General features: G+C 37.7%; 1 protein-coding gene across 6 annotated transcripts in view; it reads right to left on the minus strand.

The window, feature by feature from the left end:
• Positions 1-332: 332 nt before the first annotated feature.
• Positions 333-24,961, minus strand: part of LOC131038032 (uncharacterized) — a 37,847-nt gene continuing 13,218 nt past the window's right edge. For 2 of the 6 annotated variants that reach the window (XM_057970300.2, XM_057970299.2), the window contains exons 4-12: positions 23,731-23,883; positions 23,234-23,365; positions 11,259-11,382; positions 11,092-11,130; positions 10,938-11,012; positions 10,596-10,655; positions 10,297-10,361; positions 1,003-1,093; positions 333-879 (exon numbers count right to left, since the gene is read on the minus strand). In XM_057970300.2, the coding sequence (XP_057826283.2) occupies positions 808-879; positions 1,003-1,093; positions 10,297-10,361; positions 10,596-10,655; positions 10,938-11,012; positions 11,092-11,130; positions 11,259-11,382; positions 23,234-23,365; positions 23,731-23,883 (811 nt within the window). In that variant the 3' untranslated portion in view covers positions 333-807. Of the gene's footprint in view, positions 880-1,002; positions 1,094-10,296; positions 10,382-10,595; positions 10,656-10,937; positions 11,013-11,091; positions 11,131-11,258; positions 11,383-23,233; positions 23,366-23,730; positions 23,884-24,961 lie in introns of all 6 variants that reach the window. The other 4 variants (XR_009104349.2, XR_009371585.1, XM_057970301.2 and 1 more) reach the window with 4 other exon arrangements.

The raw sequence follows: 24,961 nt of genomic DNA on the forward strand, positions 1-24,961 counted from the left end.
ATTAACTCAATAGATTATCTTTAACAAGAATATACCAACAAAAAAATCGAACAATAGGACACATTACAACTCCAGTTAACTGTCTGCCTGGATAACTTGCAAACTCAATATCTCATTTCACAACCACCCACAACTAATTGTAGCTAAACAAAATAAAGGATCTAGCCAAGTAAGTTCACATGATGATGTGCATTTCCTGATCGATACAAAGTCCATTTTGCATGGTGTATTTAAATTTTATAAATAAAATCATTCTACATTTAACTGCAAGAAATATGACAATTATATAATGAGGATCACTTTCACAAGACATCATCACGATATTCCCTTAGTTGATATAAAAAATTTATCATAAAATAATATTTGAAACATTTGAACTGCTCACACAAGCACCCTCTGGGGTTTAGTGTAGCATTGAAATTGGGACCTCTAGTACATAAGGGGCAAGGTTCCATTAGTTAACTAACGTAATATGTAGCGACTTGAATAGCTGATAATCAACAATGCAAGGATGTTGACCAAAGAGATATTTCACGTCCTCATGCACTGCTAGCAACTTGCAAGTCAACTGTCAGTAACGAAGACAAGAAGAAATATTCCAAGCACTGATAATCAGAGTATGTTGATAAATAGTGCTGAGAAGCTAACTTGAAATTACTTTCATAATTCCATGTCACTCTTCCTCAAGATCTGTTTACAAGCAGAGTTGCACCATTACCTATACAAAATAGAAGCATGCCTAAGACAGTGCCTATCTCCTTCACAGTTTCACCTTAAAACTTAGGATTTACACCAGAGAATGAATTTTTAGGTTTCAACATCATGATCACCAAGTTGATGTTCAGAAGATGTCCACCCATATGTACGTGTGAGTCGGATCTTAAAACAAAAGAAATAATTCAGCTACTATGGTCAATAATCTTGCCTAGCAAGATTAATCCAATGTATTGTAAATGCCGAAAATTGCTCATGACAAGAAGCTCATAATAAGAAGATTGATACCTGGGCAAAGGCATAAATTGCTCGAACAATTCTAGCATAGTCTGTATCAGATGCTCTAATTACAATATCTGCCAGAAAAGTACCCCATAACCTGCCCATAAACATTGGTGTCATACTAACTGAAAAAATTGCAGGTCTGAAAGTCTACTGCTCAAGTTTAGGAATCTCAAATTTCAAATTGTAATGTATAGTCTTTACTGATAGTTCTGTGTTTTTGTTTCATTGATGTTCAAAAATAAGTTGCCGGTTCGGTTTCGGGCACCAGTTCGGGTTCGAAGAACCGGTATGCCAGTATGGCAAAATTTTGAAAAGGGGCTTGGATTCATTTGGGTTTGTTAGTACAAAAACATGTAAATTATATATATATATATATATAAGCATGAATTAAGATTAGCATGTCACATGGCATCATATAAACAACAAAACCAACATAAACTTGTAATCATAGCATCATGATCATACCATAACAGCATCATTTACATCAAGTTTAATATCAAAATGACAAAATATTCAAGTATCATTGTTTCAACTTTCAACAATTTAAAGTTTAATCATCAAATGGATTCTCTAATTCATCATCCTCATTCTCCTCCTCATCATTGACATTGACATTAGATGAACCAATGCCAATGCCACTTACACTTGCACTTGCACTATAAGTTTGCTCGCTATCCGAGTCATCAAATGCAACAAGCTGAGAAGTGAAAGCATCCAAATCAGTATGGTCTGGCTCTATATCCTACATCTTCGTTTCCCCTTGCTTGTAGTCATATTGCTTGTGTGAAATGAACCAAGTTAATGTTTTAAAACTCACTTTTAAGGTTATATTTTAATTTTTTTATGTGGTGGATTTCCAAAAAAAACACCATTTTTGGGCCATCAGACCCTCAGGTTTGACCTGGGTCCTCTTGGGTTCGACCTGGTCCGAACCAGGCCTGCAAATCATGGACCCTGTCCGGACCACAGGTGGACCGGACCAGGACCCCGGACCAAGACCGGACCAGACCAGTACCAGGGGTTTAGGGGACCGATCCCGGTAACCTAGGTTCAAAATATAGAAGGGGGCTCACATCTCGCTTGTTGAGAACTTTATTTTAATCTGGAGCAGGTTCACCATGCACGGTAAGAATCATAAAATAGAGAAAGCCAATTGCTTTTCTTGTGAGGAATGGTAAAGCTTAAAACCAGATAGGCATTCATAGTGCTCCACAGGTTTATCAGTATTTTTATATGCATATTTTAAGCCTTAGAAGTTTGAAAAATGCATACAAAAAGTATGGTGGAGTAGAATCCAAAAACAACCTTTGCAATCCTGGATTGTGAATGAGATTTGCATAGAGAAATGAAATACAAGAAAAATTATGGAGCATAGTCAATACTCAAACAAAACATTAGCATTATAATATTAAATAGGAATTACAATAGCATCTCGTATTCAATTTGTTCCACTTTTCTTTCTAACATATGTTTCCTCAAACAAGGCATGAAATGGAATAGAAACATAGATAACTTGCAGTTTCAGAAAGGGAGGAGGTTTTTCTGTTGGAGAAAATAAGAGAGCTTGATGAGTCACAGTTCTGTGGAAATATGTTCAAAGAAAGGAAATACTTCTAAAAGGGAAAAAAGATGGCTCATTGTCACAACAAGTTTACAGGAAAAGTGCTCATACTGATTATATCTCACTGAGAAGCTCAGTGACCTAAAAATGCTCAGAGACTGTGCATTAAGATTGCAGCTAAAGACCCCACATGATGTAGGCTACAAAATTATCTTATCAATGTATTTAGAAAAAAAATAACAATGAAAGAAGCTAATATCAAGTATATTCAATGTTTTTGAGAAGAAATCAAAGAAGAATCATTAGCTGGTCAATTTCAAGCCCTTCCCACCACATATCTTCCATTTTAAGGGGGTGCAGCAAACATAAAAGCAGTTTGAAATTTTTTTTTAAAACATAACATTAAACGTTAAAGCCATATTTTTACCACAAACTAAAACAGAAGGAATGCTCAAAGCAACAAAAGACACTCAAAAATGCAATAAAGCAAAATTGAAAACAGAGAGAATAGACGCTGCTTCTACTCCCAATCCTAGGGTTTTGTTTGAAATTACATCAGATGGAATTTTTTCTGCTTCTGTGCTGCAAGTAACATCAGCGTTACCTGGGATGGTTCTGGTGGTTAAGGAAAATGGCAGGTTTGGTTCTGGCCAGCCAGTTTCATTGCAGACCAATTCTCTCATTGCTGCTCATGTTTCCACTGTCTTTCAGCTCTGTATAGTGATGGGTCGGGTGCAGCTGCCCCTATTACTTGGTGTAAGATGGATGTGGTTGTTTTGCCTGGGGTTGCTGGCTGCTCCCATGCATTGGTTTTTTCATATCCCTGGATGGCATCATGCTTTCCTAGCAATTTAGCTTCCAACAAGTCCTTGGTGGTTGGTAAGGGCCCCACTTTGGCAGCAGTGGCTGGTTTGGCTGTGTCTGAGAAAGTGTCCTGGTTTTGGGATCATCTCCCAAGCATCGTTCTTTTACAATTGTTGTTGGCTAAGCTGTGGAGAGCAAGGGTGCTGGTCTTGTTTTGTTGGATCCTAAGGCATCTGTGGATGTTGTAGGTAGATCTGCAAAACAGATCTGTACTCTTTCCTATTCCAAGGGAAATCCCTGTATTAGTTTAGCCATTAGACAATGATGTTTTGAATGAAGAAGCCCATTATGCATAGGAAGGGTTGATTTGCTAGATCTTCTTTCCTGGTTCATCTCCCAAGCACCATTCTTTTACAATTGTTGTTGACTCAGCTGTGGAGAGAAAGGGTGCTGATCATGTTTTGTTGACTCCTGAAGCCCCTTGTTGTAGGCGAACCTACAAAACAGATCTTTACCCTTTCCTATTCCAAGAAAATCCCTGTGTTGGCTTCAGCCTTTAGATAATGATGTTTTGAATAAAGAAGCTCGTTATGCACAGAAGGGGTTGAATTGTATGTTTAGTAATTTATGGTCTAGTTTGCTAGATCTTCATTTGTGGGTATCACAAAATTGGAGCCCTTTATTTTTAAGTCTTTTGGCATTTACCCGTGACCGGTTTTTCTTTTTGTGAATCTAGGATTGATAGAGCAAGTATTCTTGAGAAAGGGCCAAAGAGCCAAGATGGTTTAAGAATCATAACAATGATCTCATCTGAACAAAACTAATGTGTTGATAATGTTATCAGACATCCAGCAGAAACCCAGCAATTGTTAAAATAAATTTCAAAGAATCATCCCAAGGAATGATGTATCCCCACAGAAGTTCCAAGGGTCCCCAAAAGTATTCCAAGATTAATAAGGAATCACAAGAGTCATCAGGATTGCAAATGCTAACTTAACACATTATAATGAGTCAAAATCAGACTCCATGTTGGACAGTCTGTATCAAAATCACAAAACTTTACCATAAAATGGCTGATGAATATATCCCAACTCATTGAGAAATAATGATGTCATTGATGTAAATCAACTACTTTTAAAACAGCCATCTTGAAGGGTTGTGAACTTGTGGTCCATTCTACACATCCTCAATTTATTCACATGCTCTAGAACAATCTAGTCCTGAGGCCCTCTCATGAAGGGTTACTCTCTACTACCTCTAATCCCTTATCTAGGTTTGTGTAATATGTGAGCACATCCCTAGCATAACTCCCTTAAAAATCAATATTGCAGATTCCACAATGGGGGTCTCGTACACCAAATTGGCATCTGACATGACCAGTGACCTAAAAAGCTGTCAAACCTTTACGTTTTTCTTGTTGTATAGTTAAATATTAATACAATTAATATTTGAAAGCAAATAAAGAGTAAGAATTTACTCAATATACATCTTCCAATCTACTCAAATCTTGACATATTCCTCTTACTGTGTGTTTCTCTTATTTCCTTAAGATGTAGATTTCGAGTCCTTAATTTTCCTCAAAGGTGTAACGAAAAGAATTAGGAATATAGGTTTTGTAAATAAATAAAATTAGTTTTCTTTTCATTTTATTGTGTTCAATGTCATTAGTGACAACCAGCAAGATAATCCCTGAAACATCTTGGGGGCCACCCAAATGTCCCCAAGCCATCTTGAGGATGGTTCTGTATCCTTTCTCAACCTAAAATGAGTTTATATCTCATGTATAGAACAAAGGTACAGGAAAGGCTCAGCGATGGTAAGCTTTCAATCTTGCTGTCTCAGGAACAACATGAGGATGTATTATACCAAGTGCTGAGTCCCAAAACTAGAGGGAACACCAGTATGCCACTCACTGACTTGGGCCGCATTCCTGTCTTTGCCTAGTGAAGACAGATTCAGAAGAATATGTTTTTAAATTATTTCTCAGACTTTTTCTTATTTAGTTAAAATAGTTGTTTTCTCACCCAGAACTTGCTATCCATTATGAACTTGGATATGTAATCATGTAGTTTAGCATTGTGATTTTCAATTTATTTCAGTCATATCCTTATGATTATTATTGATTGAGTTGTTTCCCAAAGGTTGTAACCTCGCAGATTATAAATTTATATACTTATGGAAGATGTGAAATGTGAAGTCATCAATCACAACCCTGAAATGTAACATGGGATTGACAATGAAGCAAGTGGTGTTCACCAATCAGATACTATCCCAACGGGATATCTGATGTTGGTCTGATCACTCCTTACCTGTGTGGGGCCTCAGATTTATTCAGCCACAACAAAGATCTCTTGCCCCCATTCGTGATGTGCAGGAAAGATGATCCTTGACATGACATTCAATTTGATTTGTCTACAAGGCATATTGTCTATTACATAGGATCTTTCTATAATGTTTCCATGTTTTGAAATGGCCTGTTGACGTGTTTTTTATGACTACGTCGAACACAGAATAAAGTTGCCTAACGGTCACTTCACTCTCTCTTGATCAAAGTGTGATTGCATGCTAAGATTGCAAGAAGTTCAAACAATCGACTCCAAGGTTCCTTCAATGCGTGGATGTGACTCAGTTGGCTGATGTGATTGCCGGTAATCCAAGGGGCCTCACGTTTGCATCATTCTTTCACTTCTTTGTTGTGGCTGGAACTCCATTATCGGATATGACAATTCTGCAATGCTACTGCTTCGAACGGACTAAAATGAACTGAAAGTAAAAGGAAAAGAGTTCAGAAGGATCTAAATCTACTCCTAAGAGCAGTGATAACAATGAATAGTGCTCTGGTGGACAAATTCCAAATAAACCAAGCTCTACTTAGCCAAGATCAACTACAACTCTGCAAGAACTGGTGCAATCTTCTGGGGATGCTAGAGGATTTTCAAATCGAGAAAGTACATTTGAATACCCAAAAACGGTGCAATCCAAACGACCATCCACAATCGAACTTAGCACAAATTTAGGGGGTTTAGGCTAACTTTACACTGCAACTTACAATCAGCAAGATGCAAAAAGTATGAACCATGGAAATTCATCAAACTCCATTACATTCTCCATTGAAATCAAAGCACTATACTACTTCTACTCTAAGTGAGGAAGGTGAAACCATGCAAGCTATGAAAAAATAAATTAAGTGGACACCATCAGAGAACAATGTTTCACTGTTATTATCTCAAAACTTATCGGAACAATTTCAGACAAAGCTCCCTCCCCTTTTACAAATGAGGGGGGTCACCCCTTTATATAGGCCTCAGGCCATGCAAACCCTAATTAGGGTTCACCCCAGAAGATTCCGACTCAAGGTGCAACAAGGTGGGAATCAGTAATTAATAACCCATCATGCCCATATACAATTAATTACAATCCTGCCAGAAATGGCGCCCATAAAGCATTTATTAACCATTACATTCAAAAAGTGCCCACTATGCAATGAATGTGCCCTCATGCAAAAATCGTCTGTGATGCCATAAATGCACCATCATCTTCTGAATGTGACGGCTGCATGCAGAGAGATGCTTCATTAATTCAACGTCTGTTGACTCAACTGCCACTTGGTGGAAAAAACCCTGGAGAGAGAAAAACTTCAAGAGGGAGAATCTCTGACTCTGGAAGTATTTTCTTGAAGTTTTTGAACTTGCCTTGCTCTGGAAAAGATTTTCAATGATTTTTCAACATCAATTTTGCAGAAATTATGGTTTCAAGTCCAGGAGGAAGAGAATTCTCCTACGAATCCAAATCTGTAAAACTTTTGAAATTTGGATGTGATTTGATGCCCGCGAATGGATTTTTCAAATTTTTCCTTGGGGGGGAATTTCTTGTTTAGTTCATCCCTGATTCCTTCCTTGCCTTAGAAATTTTATCTTCAATTCATCCTTGGATGTTATTTCTTGTTGTGGAGGAATTCTCCTTTGGAAAGAAATTTGTTCCTTACCCTGAGGAAGGAAATTCTTCATACCTTAGCCAATTTTCATGATTTCCAAGAACTATGTCCTGAAGGAAGAATTTCAAACACTTAGTCAATTTTTCACCTTTCCTAGAATTTCTTCTTCTTGGGTGCAATTTTTGACTTGGTGGTGGATTCAATGAAATTTGTGAATCCTCCATGCCTCCTTCATTTTGGCGCCTGTCCTTCATCTTGGACAAAATTTTGACATGGTGAAGGATTCAGTGAATTTGTGAATCCTCCATGCCTCCTTGTATCTGGCGCTAAAATGCCTTGGTCAAGGACTCTTGCAATTTGCCTGTTTCTCCATGCATTCTTCATTCTAGCACCCTCCACAAGACTGGGGCGGAAATTCCTCCTGAGGAAGGAATTCATTGTTTTGTGAATTGTCCATGTCTTCTTTTCAACATCCCTATTTTTTAGAGATCCTCCTAAAATTTAGGAGCCAGGTTCATTGGATGGAGAATTCTGCCACGATTCCGAATCTATAAAATTTTCCACACTCCGTCGAGATTCGGTGTCTAAAAATAGCAAATTCAAAAATTTGCCCGAGGGGAATTTTGCTTTTTATTCCTCGACTCCTTGGATTCTATGCCTTAGGCAAAATTTCAACTTTTAGCTTGGGCAGAATTTTCTCTCTGTGGAGGATTCATGAAATTTATCCATCTATCCTTGCCTGACCCATTTTGGCGCCCAACTGCATCCTTGGGCAGAATTTTCACTATGCCATGGATTCATGAAATTTGTCCATCTATCCTTGCCTAACCCATTTTGGCACCCAACTGCATCCTTGAGCGGAATTTTCACTATGCCATGGATTCAAGGAATTTGTCCATCTATCCTTGCCTGACCCATTTTGGCGCTCAACTGCATCCTTGGGCGGAATTTTCACTATGCCATGGATTCATGGAATTTTCCATTTGTCCTTGCCTTCCTCATTTTGGCACCCAACTGCATACTTGGGCGCAATTTTCACTATGCCATGGATTCATGGAATTTGTCCATCTATCCTTGCCTGACCCATTTTGGCGCCCAACTGCATCCTTGGGCGGAATTTTCACTAAGCCATGGATTCATGGAATTTGTCTATCTATCCTTGCCTGACCCATTTTGGCGCCCAACTGCATCATTGGGCGGAATTTTCACTATGCCATGGATTCATGGAATTTTCCATTTGTCCTTGCCTTCCTCATTTTGGCGCCCAACTACATACTTGGGCGCAATTTTCACTATGCCATGGATTCATGGAATTTTCCGCTTATCCTTGCCTCCTCCATTTTGGCGCCCAAGTCCACATCTAGGCGGATTTTCTCATGGGCCAAGGATTCATGAAATTTGTCCGCTTATCCTTGCCTCCTTCATTTTGGCGCCCGAGTCTACATCTGGGCGGATTTTCACCTAGGCTGAGGATTCAAGAAATTTGTAGTTCGATTTTCCAGACCCAGGACAATTTGACCCCTTTGCAATTTTGGAATGACTTCCTGAACCTTGGTGAATTTCTGAGCTATCCATTTTAGGCATAGGCTTCTAGCACTTGATCAATTTCTGGCTTTCTCTGTCTGCTGTTTGACTTTCCGGAATTAGAAATGTCTGCGAACATCTGATCCTTGTCGCCTTATCTGACTGACCCTGCCAGTACTGACTTTCCAAAAATAGAAACCTTCAAAATGTCGGCGTTAGACCCCTAGACAGGGTGCAGGAATGACTTACTATAAATAGAAACTTACTAAAAATAGAAAGTTTGATTTTTGGCAAAATGACGACATTCTAGGACCCGGAAAAATCCCTAAAAAATAGGGACTTTCTAAAAATAGAAAGTTGCTCCGTTTGGGCTCAAATTTTACTGGGAGGTTCCTTGAAGGGTCCTGATTCCAGTTGTATGTTCAATTTTCCCAAAACCCTAACAAAAACCCCTGAAATCTAGGACAAATGGCAAAAACCCTAAAATTCACAAAACGAGTCCTAGACTTAGCCGAATTTGCTCAAACGAAAGGCAGACTTGACCAATATGGCCCTCAAACACTTGCAAAGCAAAGAGACTGACAAGACTATTGCGAAAAGACCCAAAAAACAAAGCCAAAAGACCAAAAGGGCCTAAAAAGTAGGGGGGTCTCCATTTGCAATGGGGCGATGTGTGAAAACGTCACAACATGGCCCAGCATTGTTTTTGTAGGATGCCAACAGCTCCAATCAGATTCTAAAGCTCGCCTAATTGGCAGGTAACTTTGACAATCCAAGATATGTTGATAGAGATGCTGTAATTGCACAGTTGTCTTCTCTCTCACTTGGGTCTGTAAAATATATGATATATTCTCAAGAAAATACCAGCATTCTGTGATCAACACATGGGTTGTTGATGGCAAAGGTTCTTAATCATTTCCTCAAATACATTCAGCTGAGTGGTACTTCACACTTAGGGGTGTCTTCAAGATTTCATGTAGACAAGAATGACTTCAACCAAGATTGCTAATCTTTTAGAATGAATATGCACATTTATAACCTGAGGTATCCATCCCACTCCAATCATGGATACCTCAAGGTATTTAGAATGCTAGTGTAGATTGCCTGCAAGGCCAGATATTTTCCCATTGGGTTATAGGGCCCTTTCATTAGAGATTGAATCATCCTTTGGTTTGAATATGTCTATTGAAGGGGTATCGTATATTTGAGAAGTAGGAATTAATCAATTATCCCCCTGCATACATAACATTTCTAACTACAACAGTTTTTTCTCATATAAGAGATGCATACTGATTCAAAAATATAAGCTTTATATTTCAGCTATAATTTGAGATTAGAATTTCTAGAATTAAGAGCATTGGAAAGAACATTGGAACTTGTTTTAACATTTTTGTGCAATTTTTTTCAACTGGAATGTTAGGAAAAATATTAAATAAACCATATGAAAGATTAATATGATAGGAAGAATACATACAATGGACCAAGAAACATTGTCATACTTCGGAAAGCAACATAACGTGATGCAGCACCAGCAAACCCCTGGATATCAAGAGAGAATCCTACTCAAAATTTGCATTAGAGAACCATTTGCAAGGTCCACAAAAAATTAAAAGCTAGTTGAGATGTCCTAATGCCCTGCAATCATTGTATGTCTATTCGACGAGGCATGCATAGATTTTACAAGTATTTTTATTCTAGATTGTTCAGATGCCAAGCAAGTACACATATCCATGTAAAGGATGTTGTAACAAAGTATTAGATGAAACAAAGTACCTGTCTTGCAGCAAGGCAAGCTACATGTGTCTCTAATTTTGTAGCTACAGCCTGTCCACCCTAAACATCAGAGGAATGAATCTCAATATTGATAAAACTGATATTTTCTTAAAACCAAATGCATGCCTGGATTCAAAATGATATTGAACTCTTTTACAATGAATGATTATAAAGGCTCACTGAAAAGCAACAATCCAAAGTACACATGCACTACACTATATAGTTATCTGCAGTCCTTCCAGTCAAATAATAACAATATGCAGTAATCAACTCTCTTTAGCACACAAAGAAAATTTCAACCCCTTAAAATTAAGAGAATTTATTCCAAAAGATTTTGCTTACCGTTTTCATCATCTGCTTTGCAAGCTGACATTTTGCAGCTTCCAATACCATTTTTCCAGACAGTCTCTTCGCTAGCTATCATAAAACAAACTTATTATGGTAGAAATTAGATACTATAAATTAACAGAGAACTGTAGATTGATTATCTTCTCACCAAATGCTGAAGTTTTGAGATAGTCATTGCACTGCCCCCCTGGCAAGGAAGATTAAAGGTTTAAAGTTAGCTTGAGTTAATCAAGCAAATGTTAGGAACTAAAGGCATCAATATAGAAAAAGCAACTAGCATGCACTTCAAAAAAAAAACATTTGAACAAACTTAACCTTCAAAATTACTGATAAGAGTTCCTCAGCACCAAGCTTAGCTATGGCAAGAATATGCCCTTGACTTTGATCAGGTCTAAGAGAACTGCAGTAATCTACGGGGGAATTGGCTGAATATCTTGGCCTGTATCATGCATCTTAACCCTGTCAATTGAAGTTAACGAAAAATTTTAAAATGAAAATAGCAAACTAGAGTTCCCTATTATGTGAGAAGCCTGATGTTTAGAAAAAAGAATGACAAAAAATAATTATATCAATGCCCATGAATGAACAAAAAAGGTCAATGGAACTTCAAAGTACAGCAAGTTACTATAGCAAGTAGAGGTATTCAAAGAACTCCAGAAAACTGAAAAAGTAGCTAACACTAAAAACAATGATAAGGGATAACTAGAGGTGAACTCAAGATGGATAAACCCATGAAATTTGGAAAAGCTACGCAGGAAAGGTTAAAGCCATCCTAGTATAAATGATCATGTCAAATCAAGGTTCTGGAAATGACCTTGTGAGAAGGATGTTTGATGACGAGAGAAAAGAAGTAGCTTAATGCTTCTACGATTGACACAAGTAGCCAAAGGTTGCTGGAAAATGGTGTTTAAAAACATTATAGCCTTTAAATTTATGAATTGAATAATTAACTCATTAGTTATGTTGATAGAAATGTTAAAAGTACGTGCTGTTTAGTTTCTAACAGCAAACTTATTCTCCATTTTATGAATGCATTCATCACTAAAACAGTAAAAAGACAAGCCTTTTAATATATAAATGAAGCAGTATTATATGGCCAGTTGCTGCAAGTTGACAGGCTCTACATATTATTCTACTTTGTGTGGTTTGGTCAATAAAAACTCCATTGAACTTGCAAATTGTCTTAATCCTTCCCTGATGGAAACACTATTATATGGGATTTCCTATAACTTCATTTGTGTGTCTGTGTGTGAGGTGGGTTTACCATTTAATTACAAAAGATCAGAACCTAGCTTACCGGGTTCGCCTCCCCCCCTCCCTGGTTCGGGTCTGGTACGGTCCGGGTCCCTGGTTCGGGTCCGGTCCGGCCTTGGTTTGACCAGGGTTCGAATTTCCCAGAGGGGGTTCGACCTAGTTCAAACTCGAGTGGACCAAGATCGAACTAGGTCGAACCTGGATGGACCAAGATCGAACCAGGTCGAACCCGGGCGGACCTAGGTCAAACCCGGACGGCTGGGCGGCCCAAAACGGGTTTTTTAATGCAAAGTTTTAATTTTTTTTTTAAATCTGCCATGTAAAAAGTCAATTTTATACCCTAAAAGTGACTTCTAAAACATAATCTTGGCTCATTTCTCCTCATTTGTGTTGCAAACAAAAAAAACTGACAGCCAGAGAAACGAGACTCGCCCGAAATCGCCCAAACTCGGCGAGTCCGAGTCCGAGTCAGGCCAAACGAGTCCCAGGGGCTCGGACTCGGACTCGGCCGAGTCTGGAGAGTAAACTCGCCAGACTCGCCGAGTTGGCGATTTTGGCTCAAAATCGCCAAACTCGGCGAGTCCTGAGCCCCAGACTCGGCTACTGGCTGAGTTAATAAAATGACCAAAAAAAAAACATTTTAAAAAGTAATAAGTTTTTTTGGAAGGGCGAAATTTGACATTTTGGTCTCTCCGTCAGGATTATTTTATGGAATATAACATTTAAGTATAAGTGATTCTTATACTTTAAGTTATATTCCATATATACTGTCAGGATGTTTGAGAGTGGTTTTGGGCCTCCAGGAGTTATATTGCAAAATCTAGTTTTTGGAGGATTCTTCAGTTTTCCAGACTTAGTCAAATTTCAGGATCAGGACATTCCAGACTTAGCCAAATTTCAGGGCATTTGAAGATCAGGATGACATTCCAGACTTTATCACTCACCAACTTGACCTAGCTTGGACCTTCAAGAATGATACTCACTCACCAAGCAAGACCCAATTAGCAACAAGAGCAAAACCAGGCCCTAAGGAAGACTCTCAAAGAAACCCTAATTCAGACTTGTAATAAGTTTTTTTGGCCTTGCGGGGTGCTGCCCCTCGACCTCGCCCTGTATCGCGACAGGGAGCACGCAAGGGGCACTACCCCTTGACCCCACCTTGGGGGTGCTGCCCCCAAACCCCTGTCGAAAAATATGGGGGAAACTGCGTCGATAGAAGTAGAGAAAATTTAACCTCTGAGTCTGACATTGATTGGATCGACCAGATAGATATAGAGGTTGAGATTGTAGCCATGGCAGAGGAGGAGCGGAGAGCACGAGCACAGACAGGAGATTCAGAGGCAGATAGTGACACGGATGTTCCTGATGTTGGTGAGCATGGCATGGTGTCACGGGGAGCGGCTATGGCAGTCGAATCATCTAGGACCTACCTTAGACGCCTTCGCAGGGGGCTGGGGCCGGAGGGTGCAAGCCCCTCTGAGCCATAGACTTGTAGTTGTATTTACCTTTGGTATTTGTATGAAACATTTGATGATGATCATATGATGACATGGATTTTTTATTCCATGAGTTTTGTAATATTGTATACATTTGACAATATTTATATATCTATGTTTGTTATTTTCTTCAGCTACAATTTGCGTTTATGCTTATGTGATTGATGTATACTTGTGTATGTAATCAAATGAGCCGAGTTTGATGATGTTATTGTGTCTTTAAGGTGTATTCAATAAAGGGTGTCTGAAACAAGTTTTAAATATTTAAAAATCTCTAAATTTCTTGAGTTTTTCACTATCCCGAGTCCAGCCGAGTCTGGAGCCGAATCTGACGTCGAGTCCCGAGTCCGAGTCCGAGTTGGCCTTGCCGAGTCCGAGCCGAGTCCGAGTCCCGTTTCTTTGCTGACAGCAGATTGAAGAAAGGGTGAACAAAGTTTGGCTTCCAAGATCAAATAGGAGGAGTTGAAGACTGATTTTTGAAGCTTCAACAAGTGTTGCAGCATCATTTCCATACATTTGCAAGCTCCCATTGGCTACAAGAGGTAGGTTTTTTAACATTTTTTTCCAACTATTTTTGTTTCACAAATTGTCAAACATGAAACATTAATTGTTTTTCATTATTTTGTTTTTGTTTTTTAATATGTTTATGTTATTTCTTGCCATAGGAACTAGAATGGCATCTACCTCTTCCTCCGTTGGCAATGAACAAACAATTACAAAACAAAGAAATGATCTGAATTCTCCCTTATGGAAGTATGTTGACATTTTAAACCAACTTCCAGGAGGTGGGGGATTTCGTTGGAGATGCCAAGGATGTGGTATTGAACGTAATAGTTCATATTATCGGGTGGTAGGCCATTTGTGTGGAATAAAAGGAAGAGGCATCAAAAAATGCCCTGGAAAAGATGGTGAACCTATACCAGATGAGACAGTGATGAAATATTTTCAGGAGCATGAAGAGGCAAAAGAGAGAGAAGCTCGTAGATTGAATCAAACCGCACCAAAGAAAACAAGGGGAATGCAAGCCCCATCTAATCCCGATGTTGTAGTACAAGACCACCCCTTCTTTTCCACAACTGAACCTGAAAATGAACCACCTTTGACACACAAAAGAACAAAGGGGCCTTTAAAAACCGCATTTCAAAATGAGAGTAGAGACATTGCTGACCAAGATATAGAAAGGTAAATTTGTGCAAATGGGTTGGCTTTCAATGTTGTTCGCTCCCCATATTGGAAGCAAATGATAAAAAGTGTTAATGAAGCTCCAAGAGGGTACAAGGGCCCAAGTTATGAGAAGGTACGTGGAACATTATCGGACAAAGAGGTGAAGAGGGTTGAAGATGCATTGAAACCCATTAGGGATTCATGGGCTGAGATAGGTGTAACAATTGTTTCGGATGGGTGGGAAGATGCTAAAAATCGTCCATTGATCAATGTCATAGCGGTGTCCCCTAAAGGGGCAATGTTTTTGAAAGCTGTAGATTGTGAGGGCCAAGTAAAAGATGGCCAATTTATTGCAGAAATTCTCATCTCCGCCATTGAGTCAGCGGGACCCCGCAATGTTGTCCAAGTCATAACGGACAATGCAAGAAATTGTAGAGCTGATGGTTTGTTGGTTGAGAAACGCTATGATCACATCTTTTGGACACCTTGTGCGGTCCATTCACTCAATCTTATGCTACAAAGGATTGGGACTAAAATAAAATGGACCAAAGATGTGTATGCAGACGCTGAGGACATTTAGATGTTCATCACAAACAACCACATGTCTCAAGGGATTTTTAGATCCTTTTCGAATTTGGAGCTATTGAAGGTAAATGAAAAAGTAATTTAATTTTACATTTTCTAATTTTTTTAATTTCAATGTTCATAATATCATTGTGTAAGCTATATCGTGTATTCTTCTTTAAAGTTTGGCTTTATTTTTTAATCATTTTGGCATTAATTTGTGTTATAGGTTTGTGAGACCCGTTTTGCATCAAACACAATCGTCTTAAGACGACTTGTGAAAGTTAGAGTGCCACTGTGCAATATGGTGATCAACAACAATTCGACTGTATGGAAGTAAAGTAGCAGTGAGAGGGCAGAAAAAATTAGGGAGAGAATATTGAATGAGAAATGGTGGGATCTTGTTACATATCTCCTAAGTATCACTGAGCCCATTATGAGTATGATTCGCTATACCGACATGGATAGGCCTTGCATTGGTGAGATTTATGATAGCATTGACTCAATGCTTGAAAAAATAAAGTTCACTATAAATGCAAAAGAGAATGACCCCCTTCAAAGAAGTCAAAACAATTATTGTAGAAAGGTGGAATAAGATGACCACTCCTTTGCATCTTCTTGCCTATGCCTTGACACCAAAGTACTATAGCAATTAGTTTCTTGATAAACCAGGAAGGATTCCACCATGGAGAGATTTAGAAGTATCTGATGGGTACAAGGCAGCATTTCTTAGACTATATCCTGATGATGATTTGCAAGATAATGTTACAAATGAGTTCATAGAATTCGCAAATGGGAATGGTCTAAGTGTTGAGGCACTTCGTCATAGATCCAAGAAGGATGCTCATAGCTAGTGGTACTTCCATGGTGCATGCTTCCAACACCTACAACCCCTCGCTGTAAAAGTTTTATCACAAGTTTGTTTAATTAATTAAAATTTATCACAAGTTTATTTATAGTTTACTTTGTCTTCATAGGTTGCTAGTAATTTTTAATTTTAATTTTATTAATGTATAACTTTAATTGTTTACTTTGTCTTCATAGGTTGCTAGTTCATCTACTTCAGAAAGAAATTGGAGCACATACTCTTTCATCCACTCAGTAAAACGCAATAGGTTGCTATCAAAAAGAGCAGAGAATTTAGCATATGTGCATTCCAACCTACATTTTCTTTCACACAAACAACATGACTACACACAAGGGGAAACGAAGATGTGGGATATAGATCCAGAGCATACTGATTTGGATGCTCCCGCTTCTCAGCTTCTTGCATTGACACTTGATGACTTGGAGGGCGAGCAAACTTATAGTGCAAGTGCAAGTGGCGTTGGCTCATCCAATGTCAATGTCAATGATGAGGAGGGTGAGGAGGAGGAGAAGGAGGATGAATTAGCTGATCCATTTGATGATTAAACTTTATATTGTTGAAAGTTGAAACAATGATACTTGAATAAATTGTCATTTTGATATTAAACTTGATGTATATGATGCTATTATGGTATGATCGTGATGCTATGATTACAAGTTTATGTTTGTTTTGTTGTTTGTATGATGCTATGTGACATGCTAATCTTAATTCATGCTTATAGGCTGCACAAATATTAAAATATATATATATATAAAATTTACATGTTTTTGTACTAACAAACCCAAACCCCTTTTCAAAATTTTGCCGTACCAGCATACCAGTTCTTCGAACCCGAACCGGCAAGCTAGATCAGAACCTATGAGGGTGAATGGCAACAATTATCTATAGAGCTTGATATTGATGGCAAAAAAATCAATGGAGACCTTTCTTTTGGATTAAATAAAAGAGAATACTACTGATTCAATTCCAAAAACCATAGAACTGTATATATGCTAGACAACAGAGGCATGGCCTATCTTCATAGCAACTTTGTTACAGCTCAACATTGGCACATGACAACAAACGAAAGGACTACTTGCATGTACAAATTCAAAAAAATAGTTGCAATTCATTATTAAGTAAAGATATTGAGCTAATGAGGAAAAAGGAAAACAAGAACTTCAACAAGTCCACATAATCAATCACACCTTAGGATTAACCAAATCCAGAGAGTCAACCAGACCAACACTGTAAAATGTAAACACAGATAACTAGTTTAGCCCATGAACTAGGTAGCCAGTTTTGCACATGAACTAGGCCACTACAATTAACAAAGATCAATCATGGCGAAAGTACCTGCACGATTGTTTTTCTGAGCATTCCAAATTTTAAACTTCTCCCCTGTTCTGAAATATCATATTGGTTAATTCAAAAACCCACATGCAACCAATTCTGAACTTGTCCTTGAGGATGTAAGGCCTCTTGATGCAGTCTGTGTGGATGCAAACCTTTCGCATTGGTTAAAGCCTACCAAAGCTATTGAGAATAGAGAAAGAGGCAGCAAAGAAGACTTGCCTAAAGTTGGACACATGCCTACAAGGCAACATTTCCTGAAATCAGAGGTAAATATTTAATAAACGTTAGGATGATTTACATCTCAAAAGCAGCAAGATGCTACAGGGCTTGAATGTGTCTCTAACATCTAGAGGTCACTCTATGGAAAAAATTGTAGAAGAAATGCCAGTTGCATCATCAGAAGTAGTTGCATTTTAGTGCTTCAGTGTGTTTGAAATGTTTTGAAGTAACCCACCACTTGATATTAGATGTAAACAAAATTTAACATCTAATGATAAGCATTCAGAGATCGGGCTGGGCAAAGATCAGCATTCACAGTCAGAGCTTGACATAAATGCAGAGCAACTCTCAATTGCATAATTAAAAGCAGTGGCATCTAAACGATTAAGTGTTTCTGACAATCTTGAAAGTAATCCACCCACTTGATACTACTAGCATTAATGCCACAATGCCTATTGATCAGCATTCACAGTTTGAGCTTAGTATAACTGTAGAGTCATTGCAGTTTACATCATCAAAAGTAGTGGTGTCTGAACTCTTAATCTTATTTGAAACCCTTTGATCCATCAGAGCCAGAGTAAACAAAATGAAGAATCCATTGTAAAAGCATTAAAATTGCATGCATATGCAAGTGTGCCTAAAACTTCAAGCAATAAGGAATAGCTTAAAACGATTGGCAATGGTAATGATGACTAGAGTTTCAACACTGTCACCACAGCAAGAGTGTCAACTCTTGACAATCTCCATCCATTCACCTGAAAGTGCATATAATCTACCTTCAGAAACACCTCCTGCATACCACCTAATGTCCCTATTGAGCCAAAATATAGATTCATTGTTGATGATAGTATTATCTCCTACTTCAGCAAGAGTCTACAACACCCAGTCTCCTGAAAGGACTTGAAATATACCTTTCACAACATCATGTTTATTGCATGTTGTTTTTAGACTCCTAACCAGAACCAATCACCTGAATCCACTTGCAGTATGTCTTTGATACCTCTTGCATATCGTTCAGTGTATAGAAGATTCACCAAGTTTATCACCCAAAAGTACTTGCAGTCTGCATTTAAATTCTCTCTAGTTTTAGTCACAATTTAGCATAAATGCATAAACCACCTTATTCATTGTAACTTTCAACAAGAACTTTATCTACTTTTACTTGTAGAACAAATCAAGGCATCAACATCTGCAAGTGTGATCCTTTTGAAGAGGTTTTCAATGGATATCTAGGTCACGGAGGAGGATCGGCAAGGGATGGAATAGGAGGCATGATATTCTTCAAGGAGCTAGTTTTGGGAGTCTACCTCGAGACTGCAATCAATAATGCTAGCTTTCTAGGATTACAGGGGGTGTGCTTGGCAAATAGGTCGGACATGAGATGTGACTGTCTATAGATTCATAAGCCATGGAACAGATATTATTCTTCAAGGCAAGAGATATGCGGGGCCTCTTTACTTTACAAGATGGCATGGACGAGAATAGGATAGAAATATCTAGCATTTTTAGTGAATTGACTGTAGAAGGCAAGGTCAAGCAGGAGAAAAGATTTGCTGTAGCTATCCAACGATACAGAGACTCCAGCCTCTGAAGACAAAGTAAATCCATTTGAAGAGCAAGACATTTGGGAACAACACCAGATTGGAAAAGCAACACAAAAATTTGGAGCATTGGATAAGACAAAACCTCAAGAGGACTATGAGTATTTATTTGAGGACCAAATTTGGTTTATCAAAGAATCGGTACTAGATGGAGACCAGGCTGAGCGTGACAATCTTGAAAAGGATTCTATGGCAAAAACAGTTTCACAGAAATGTGATGTCCCCTACTAGGAGGCTGCCAATTCCTTTAACTTAATAATAGTTCTGATCTGATCTGATCGATGATCATGTCACTGGATGCTTTTGACTCCTTTCCTAAGTTATATCTCTCAATGTGAGGGAGAGGTCACACCTCTTCATTATGGATGCCCTTTGGCAAGAGACACACCCTTTTACCATTAGCACCCTTTGAAAGAGTGCAACTCTTCATTACTTCTGCCCTTTGAAAGGGACACAACCTTTCACAATCAGATCTGCACTTCTTATTTAAATCAGATTTGCACTTCTGATTCCCAAATTATCCCCTTCTCAAAATGAGGTTCTCTTCTCCCTTTTATATCCCATGATTGAGGGAGTCACAGCTTTTCCTTTCATGTCTTTTGACCATTCATTAACTTAATTAAATTTTAATTATAATTAATTATATTATTTTATATTTTAATTTAACTTTTATTTTTATTCTTTTCTATTTTAATATTATTATTATTATTTTTATTAAATTCTGTTCCAAAGTGGGGACATTACAAGAAACACCAGGATGAAAGGAAGCTTTTGTCAATCTATGCCTTAAGAGAGGAGTTGATTCAGGCTGTAAATGATCACCAGGTTCTTGTCATTGTTGGGGAGACTGGATTGGGGAAGACATCACAGATGCCCTGAAGCAGACTATTTGGAAGTTGCAATTGTATCTGTTATAAATACACATAACACAACAGGAAGGGTATGTTCTCATATTTTTTACAGGGCAAGAAGAGATTGAATCAGCAGAAGAAATCTTAAAACACAGGACAATGGATCTAGGCACAAAAATATCTGAAATGATCATATGTCCCATATATGCCAATCTCCCATCAGATATTGCAAGTGAAATTTTTGAATCAACACAGAAGGAGGGTGCAAAGTTATACTGGCAACAAATATAGCAGAAACTTCTTTGATTATAGATAGAATAAAGTATGTTATTGATCCCGGATTTTACAAACAGAAATCATATAATCCTCATTCAGGAATGGAGTCATTGATTTTGACTCCAATTTCAAAGGCATCTGCCCTGCAGAGATCACGAAGAGCAGGAGGAACAGGGCCAGGTAAATGCTTTCGTTTGTACACTGCTTGGTCATATTAAAATGAAATGGAGGAAATAATAATTCCAGAAATACAGCGGGTAAATCTATCCAATGTTGTGCTTCTGCTCAAAAGTTTAGCTATTCATGACCTTATAAATTTTGGTTGCATGGATCCCCCTCTAGCATAAGCATTAACAAGAGCACTAGAGCATAATTATGTTCTTGGTGCCCTGAATGGCAAGGATGAGTTAACAAAATTAGGACGGCAGATGGTAGAATTTCTCCTAGAACCATTGATATTCAAAATCATAGTTTCGTCAGATAAATACAAATGTTCAGAAGAGAGAATCACAATTGCTGCAATGCCATCAGTGGGAAACTCAATATTTTATCGTCCAAAGGATACGTAAGTGCTTGCAGATAATGCTAGAATGAACTTCAATCTTGGAAATGTAGGAGATCATATTGGGTTGCAAAAGGTGTATGATTCATGGAAGGAAACAAAACTTTTCAACACAGTGGTGCTATGAAAATTATATTCAGATGAGCATGAAAAGATCATGTGACTTACAAGATCAGTTAGAAGGACACTTAGAAAGAGTTGAATACGAAGAGGCAACCTTGTGAATCTTCAACTTTTGCAATTTTATCATTATAGTTTGGAGGGAAAATTCTTTATATTCCCATCCAAAGTGCTTATAAATGTGAGTACAATTGTTCATGAGGAGGATTTTTTTGGTCTCTGAAAATGAAAGAGTTTTGTACAAGGGGACACTAGAGTCTTTGTGCTCCTTTTGATTTTAATTAAGATTTGTTGTTCTAATGTCAACATTTCTCTGAAAACTGATTATGTTTGATTAGTTTTCATTATATTCATTTCCTCTCTCCTCGGTCTTGGCTTGCAGATGATTTGGAAGTCTTTGCACTTCTGTATTTGGTGTAATCTGTCCTTTTTGTACTGTTCAACAAATCTCTGTTGTGTTCCTATGTTCATAGTTGGATTTATTTTCTTTTCTTTTCTTTTTTTTTTCCTTTTCTGCCTTTTGGTACTTTCTAGTTAAAATTAAAGGACAAAACTTAGTGAGGAGAACCATAATGCTGCTCTTCTCATCCAATAGCTGACCTTCCCTTTGCATGCACACCCAGACATCATCTTGTCAAATAAACTCTCCAAGGCTGCTCTAGGTACTTATTTCTCGTGTCTGCCACTGACACTTGGTGTAACTTACAAACCTAGGCACTCAATTCATGCATTTCCAACACTGAAGATGACAAACAGTTGCCTCCTTGTGCTTTTTCGTCTCCTATGTGTCTTCCCACTGCTGTTCCCTTCTTTGAGTTCTTTCCTCACAGCCATGCTTTTTCTTTCTTTTATTCTCTAAACTTTGTAAAATGTCAAAAATGAGTTCCTTCTTTTATTTTAGATGTTATTGTCTCTATTTTAGGTTTAAGTTTCATTTATTTTTTATTAATTTTTTATTTTTATTTTTAATGAAAACATTTTGGTGTTGGGCCATTGAGGATCAATAGACATTCCCTAGTATTTCCTGCCATCCCCTGCTAATTTTTCCAAGTCCCCAAAATGTTTCCTGAAATTTTGAGACTATGATGAGGCCATGGGAGACATTTTCTACCCATCCCTGAAACATCCCCTATAGGGATAGGTCCATTTTGTAGGGGACGCATCCCCAAGGTACATCAGAGTCTAATTCAATCATGGCTATAATCAAGATATAGATGGTATAATGGTTTGATGTCCCTTAAGTTTTCATGATGATGTCAAGGTTACAATTAGACTCCATAGGTTGGTCATTGTGTCCACATGATAATAAACATCTCAACAATAGGCTTGTATGTTTAGTTAGAAAGTTTTTGAAATATGCATTGCAATGGCATCTAATTCTATCTGATAGATCCAGGATTCTTAAGTGGTTATAGAACATGACATAGAAGCATAGTTTTCCTTCTAGCTAAAGATTAACAAAAGCAACCTATTGGCAGTGTTTTGAACATTCATGTATAACTAGAACAGATACTTGTAACAAATTGTCAGGAGTCTCTCAGGATATACTAGAATGGAGTGAACTTCATGTTATTATTTTGCCAACAATATCATTGTATCTCATTTGTTGTGTTATAAAGATAGTGATGCAGCTTCACAGCGAGATTTTTTAGAACCAAATAGTTAATCAAATTGAACATGAGACTTAAGTGCTTGTAATGCATTGCAATGGAACACAATCCATCTTATCATAATGTTTATTCTTTCTTGTAGAACATTTGTACAGTAATGGTCTTAAAATTTGCAAGCCACAAGATTATGCCAATCCTATCTCTGCATGATGAATATCAGTATCACTGCCATGTATTTGCTATTACATCTATCAAGGACAGTTTGAGAAATGAACTGACAAGGAATACAAGTTGCTGAAATTCATTTTAGGAATTGTAAAAACAAACTTTACAAAGAAGCACAGTTGTTAGATAGAATAATAATCCATACCTTGAATATTCTTTTAGTAGATGAAGAAATATCTCTGCCTCTATATCCTCTGTTGATAATTTTGTTGAGCATGGAACTTTCAATTTCTTCCTCACTTGAAGTAACACATTTCGATAAGATGGCCTACGACCACTGTCAGGAATTCCCACAAGAAAGTCTTGGACTAAAAGCCACCAAAAGAACCAAATAAAGTATATCTTGGACTGCTAGCTACACACTCAATTCAAATTAATATTTTATTCCAAAATCACAAATTGTGCTCCTTGCTATTGCCAATATTTGAAGTCTAAATATATAGCAAGGTAAAGCATGATTCACAACATAACCTTCAAACCTAGAGTTTCAAGTATGAATTTATATGAATTGGCACAAGATAACTCAGATCATGACAAAAACCAAGCAAGTCAAATTTTAACCCTCATTTGCTACAGTCTAGCCTGAAGTGTTCCTTCAAAATTCTTTTTTCAAAACTCTTGAGGGACAACGCCCACCCTTACGTTAGTGTGTCTTTGGCATCTGCAGCCAGGAACAAAAACCGAGACTCGAGGCGTTCCATTAATGCTTGTCTCGCTTCTGGATCACCTGCTTGTACTAATGCATCTTGAGGATAATCATTGTATGTGATGGACTTCAACCATGGGCTTAAAAAGCTGCAAACCACGAACTTAATGTGAGACATCATTTTCCAAAATAATTCAAAGATTACAATTACATAAACACAATGAAACTAGAAATACAATTTATAGCTAACCAGTACGTACATTTATACCTGCTTACCAGTAGCAATAGGGAAAATCTGGAGAATTTTATCCACATTGTGAACGATGACAAATACAAGATGGCTCTGAAATTTATTATATGAAAATAAGAACTTACTAACCCAAGATGGTTAAATTGTATAACAATAAAGGAATGTGTGTGTTCATAAGATGAGAGGCTAGAATTTGAGCATGCGTGCATTGAATGAATGAAAGGGGTGCCTTCCCATTTTCTATTTTCACTAATTAGAAAGCTAAGTTTGGATAGATTTTTAGTTTTGCAGGATCCAAATGGAATTCTCTCACACAGGATTTAAATTTGAAACATTTCTTTCAAGACCATCTTCAAAATATTTTCACTTCATGAACTCATATTCTAGGTTGAATATTATGAGTCAGTCTTCCTAGGGAGAGGGAATGAGGAACTTGAGTGAGACATTGAGAACCTCGACAGTGAATAATCTCAGAGTCCTGACACACTTTAGATGTAACTTTACAAAAAGTTGTGTATGTGATTATCCCAGTTTATTTAAGAATGCTCTAGGAGCCTACCAAAAGTGGAAATATGGGAGAATTGATCAATGCTTTTCTTATCAATCTCACCACTAAAAGATCCAAATGGGAGTTAATTGATATCTCCTAAAAAATTCTCACAAAAGCTCTGTCAAGGAGGGTCAAGTTGCTTGTTGACATATTAGTCACAAAGGAAAAAACCAGTATAATAGAAGAGGATTAAGGAGTATAGGAGAGGATGACTTGATATCTCAAAGGAGTATGATAGAACTTTTCATCAAAGAGAATCGAAAGTGTGGTTCTTGTACAATATAAGAGAAATTAGTATTCCTAACACCATATGTCTTAAAAAAGACAAATACCATATTCAGGCAGACGGTTGCAAGATGGTGGTTATCGTAACTACTTGTAATAAATTTGTTAAAAACTATTATGACAAATGAATTAGGGCTTTCAT

The sequence above is a fragment of the Cryptomeria japonica genome, chromosome 2, assembly GCF_030272615.1.
Source record: "Cryptomeria japonica chromosome 2, Sugi_1.0, whole genome shotgun sequence".
In the NCBI taxonomy this organism is placed as follows: domain Eukaryota; kingdom Viridiplantae; phylum Streptophyta; class Pinopsida; order Cupressales; family Cupressaceae; genus Cryptomeria; species Cryptomeria japonica.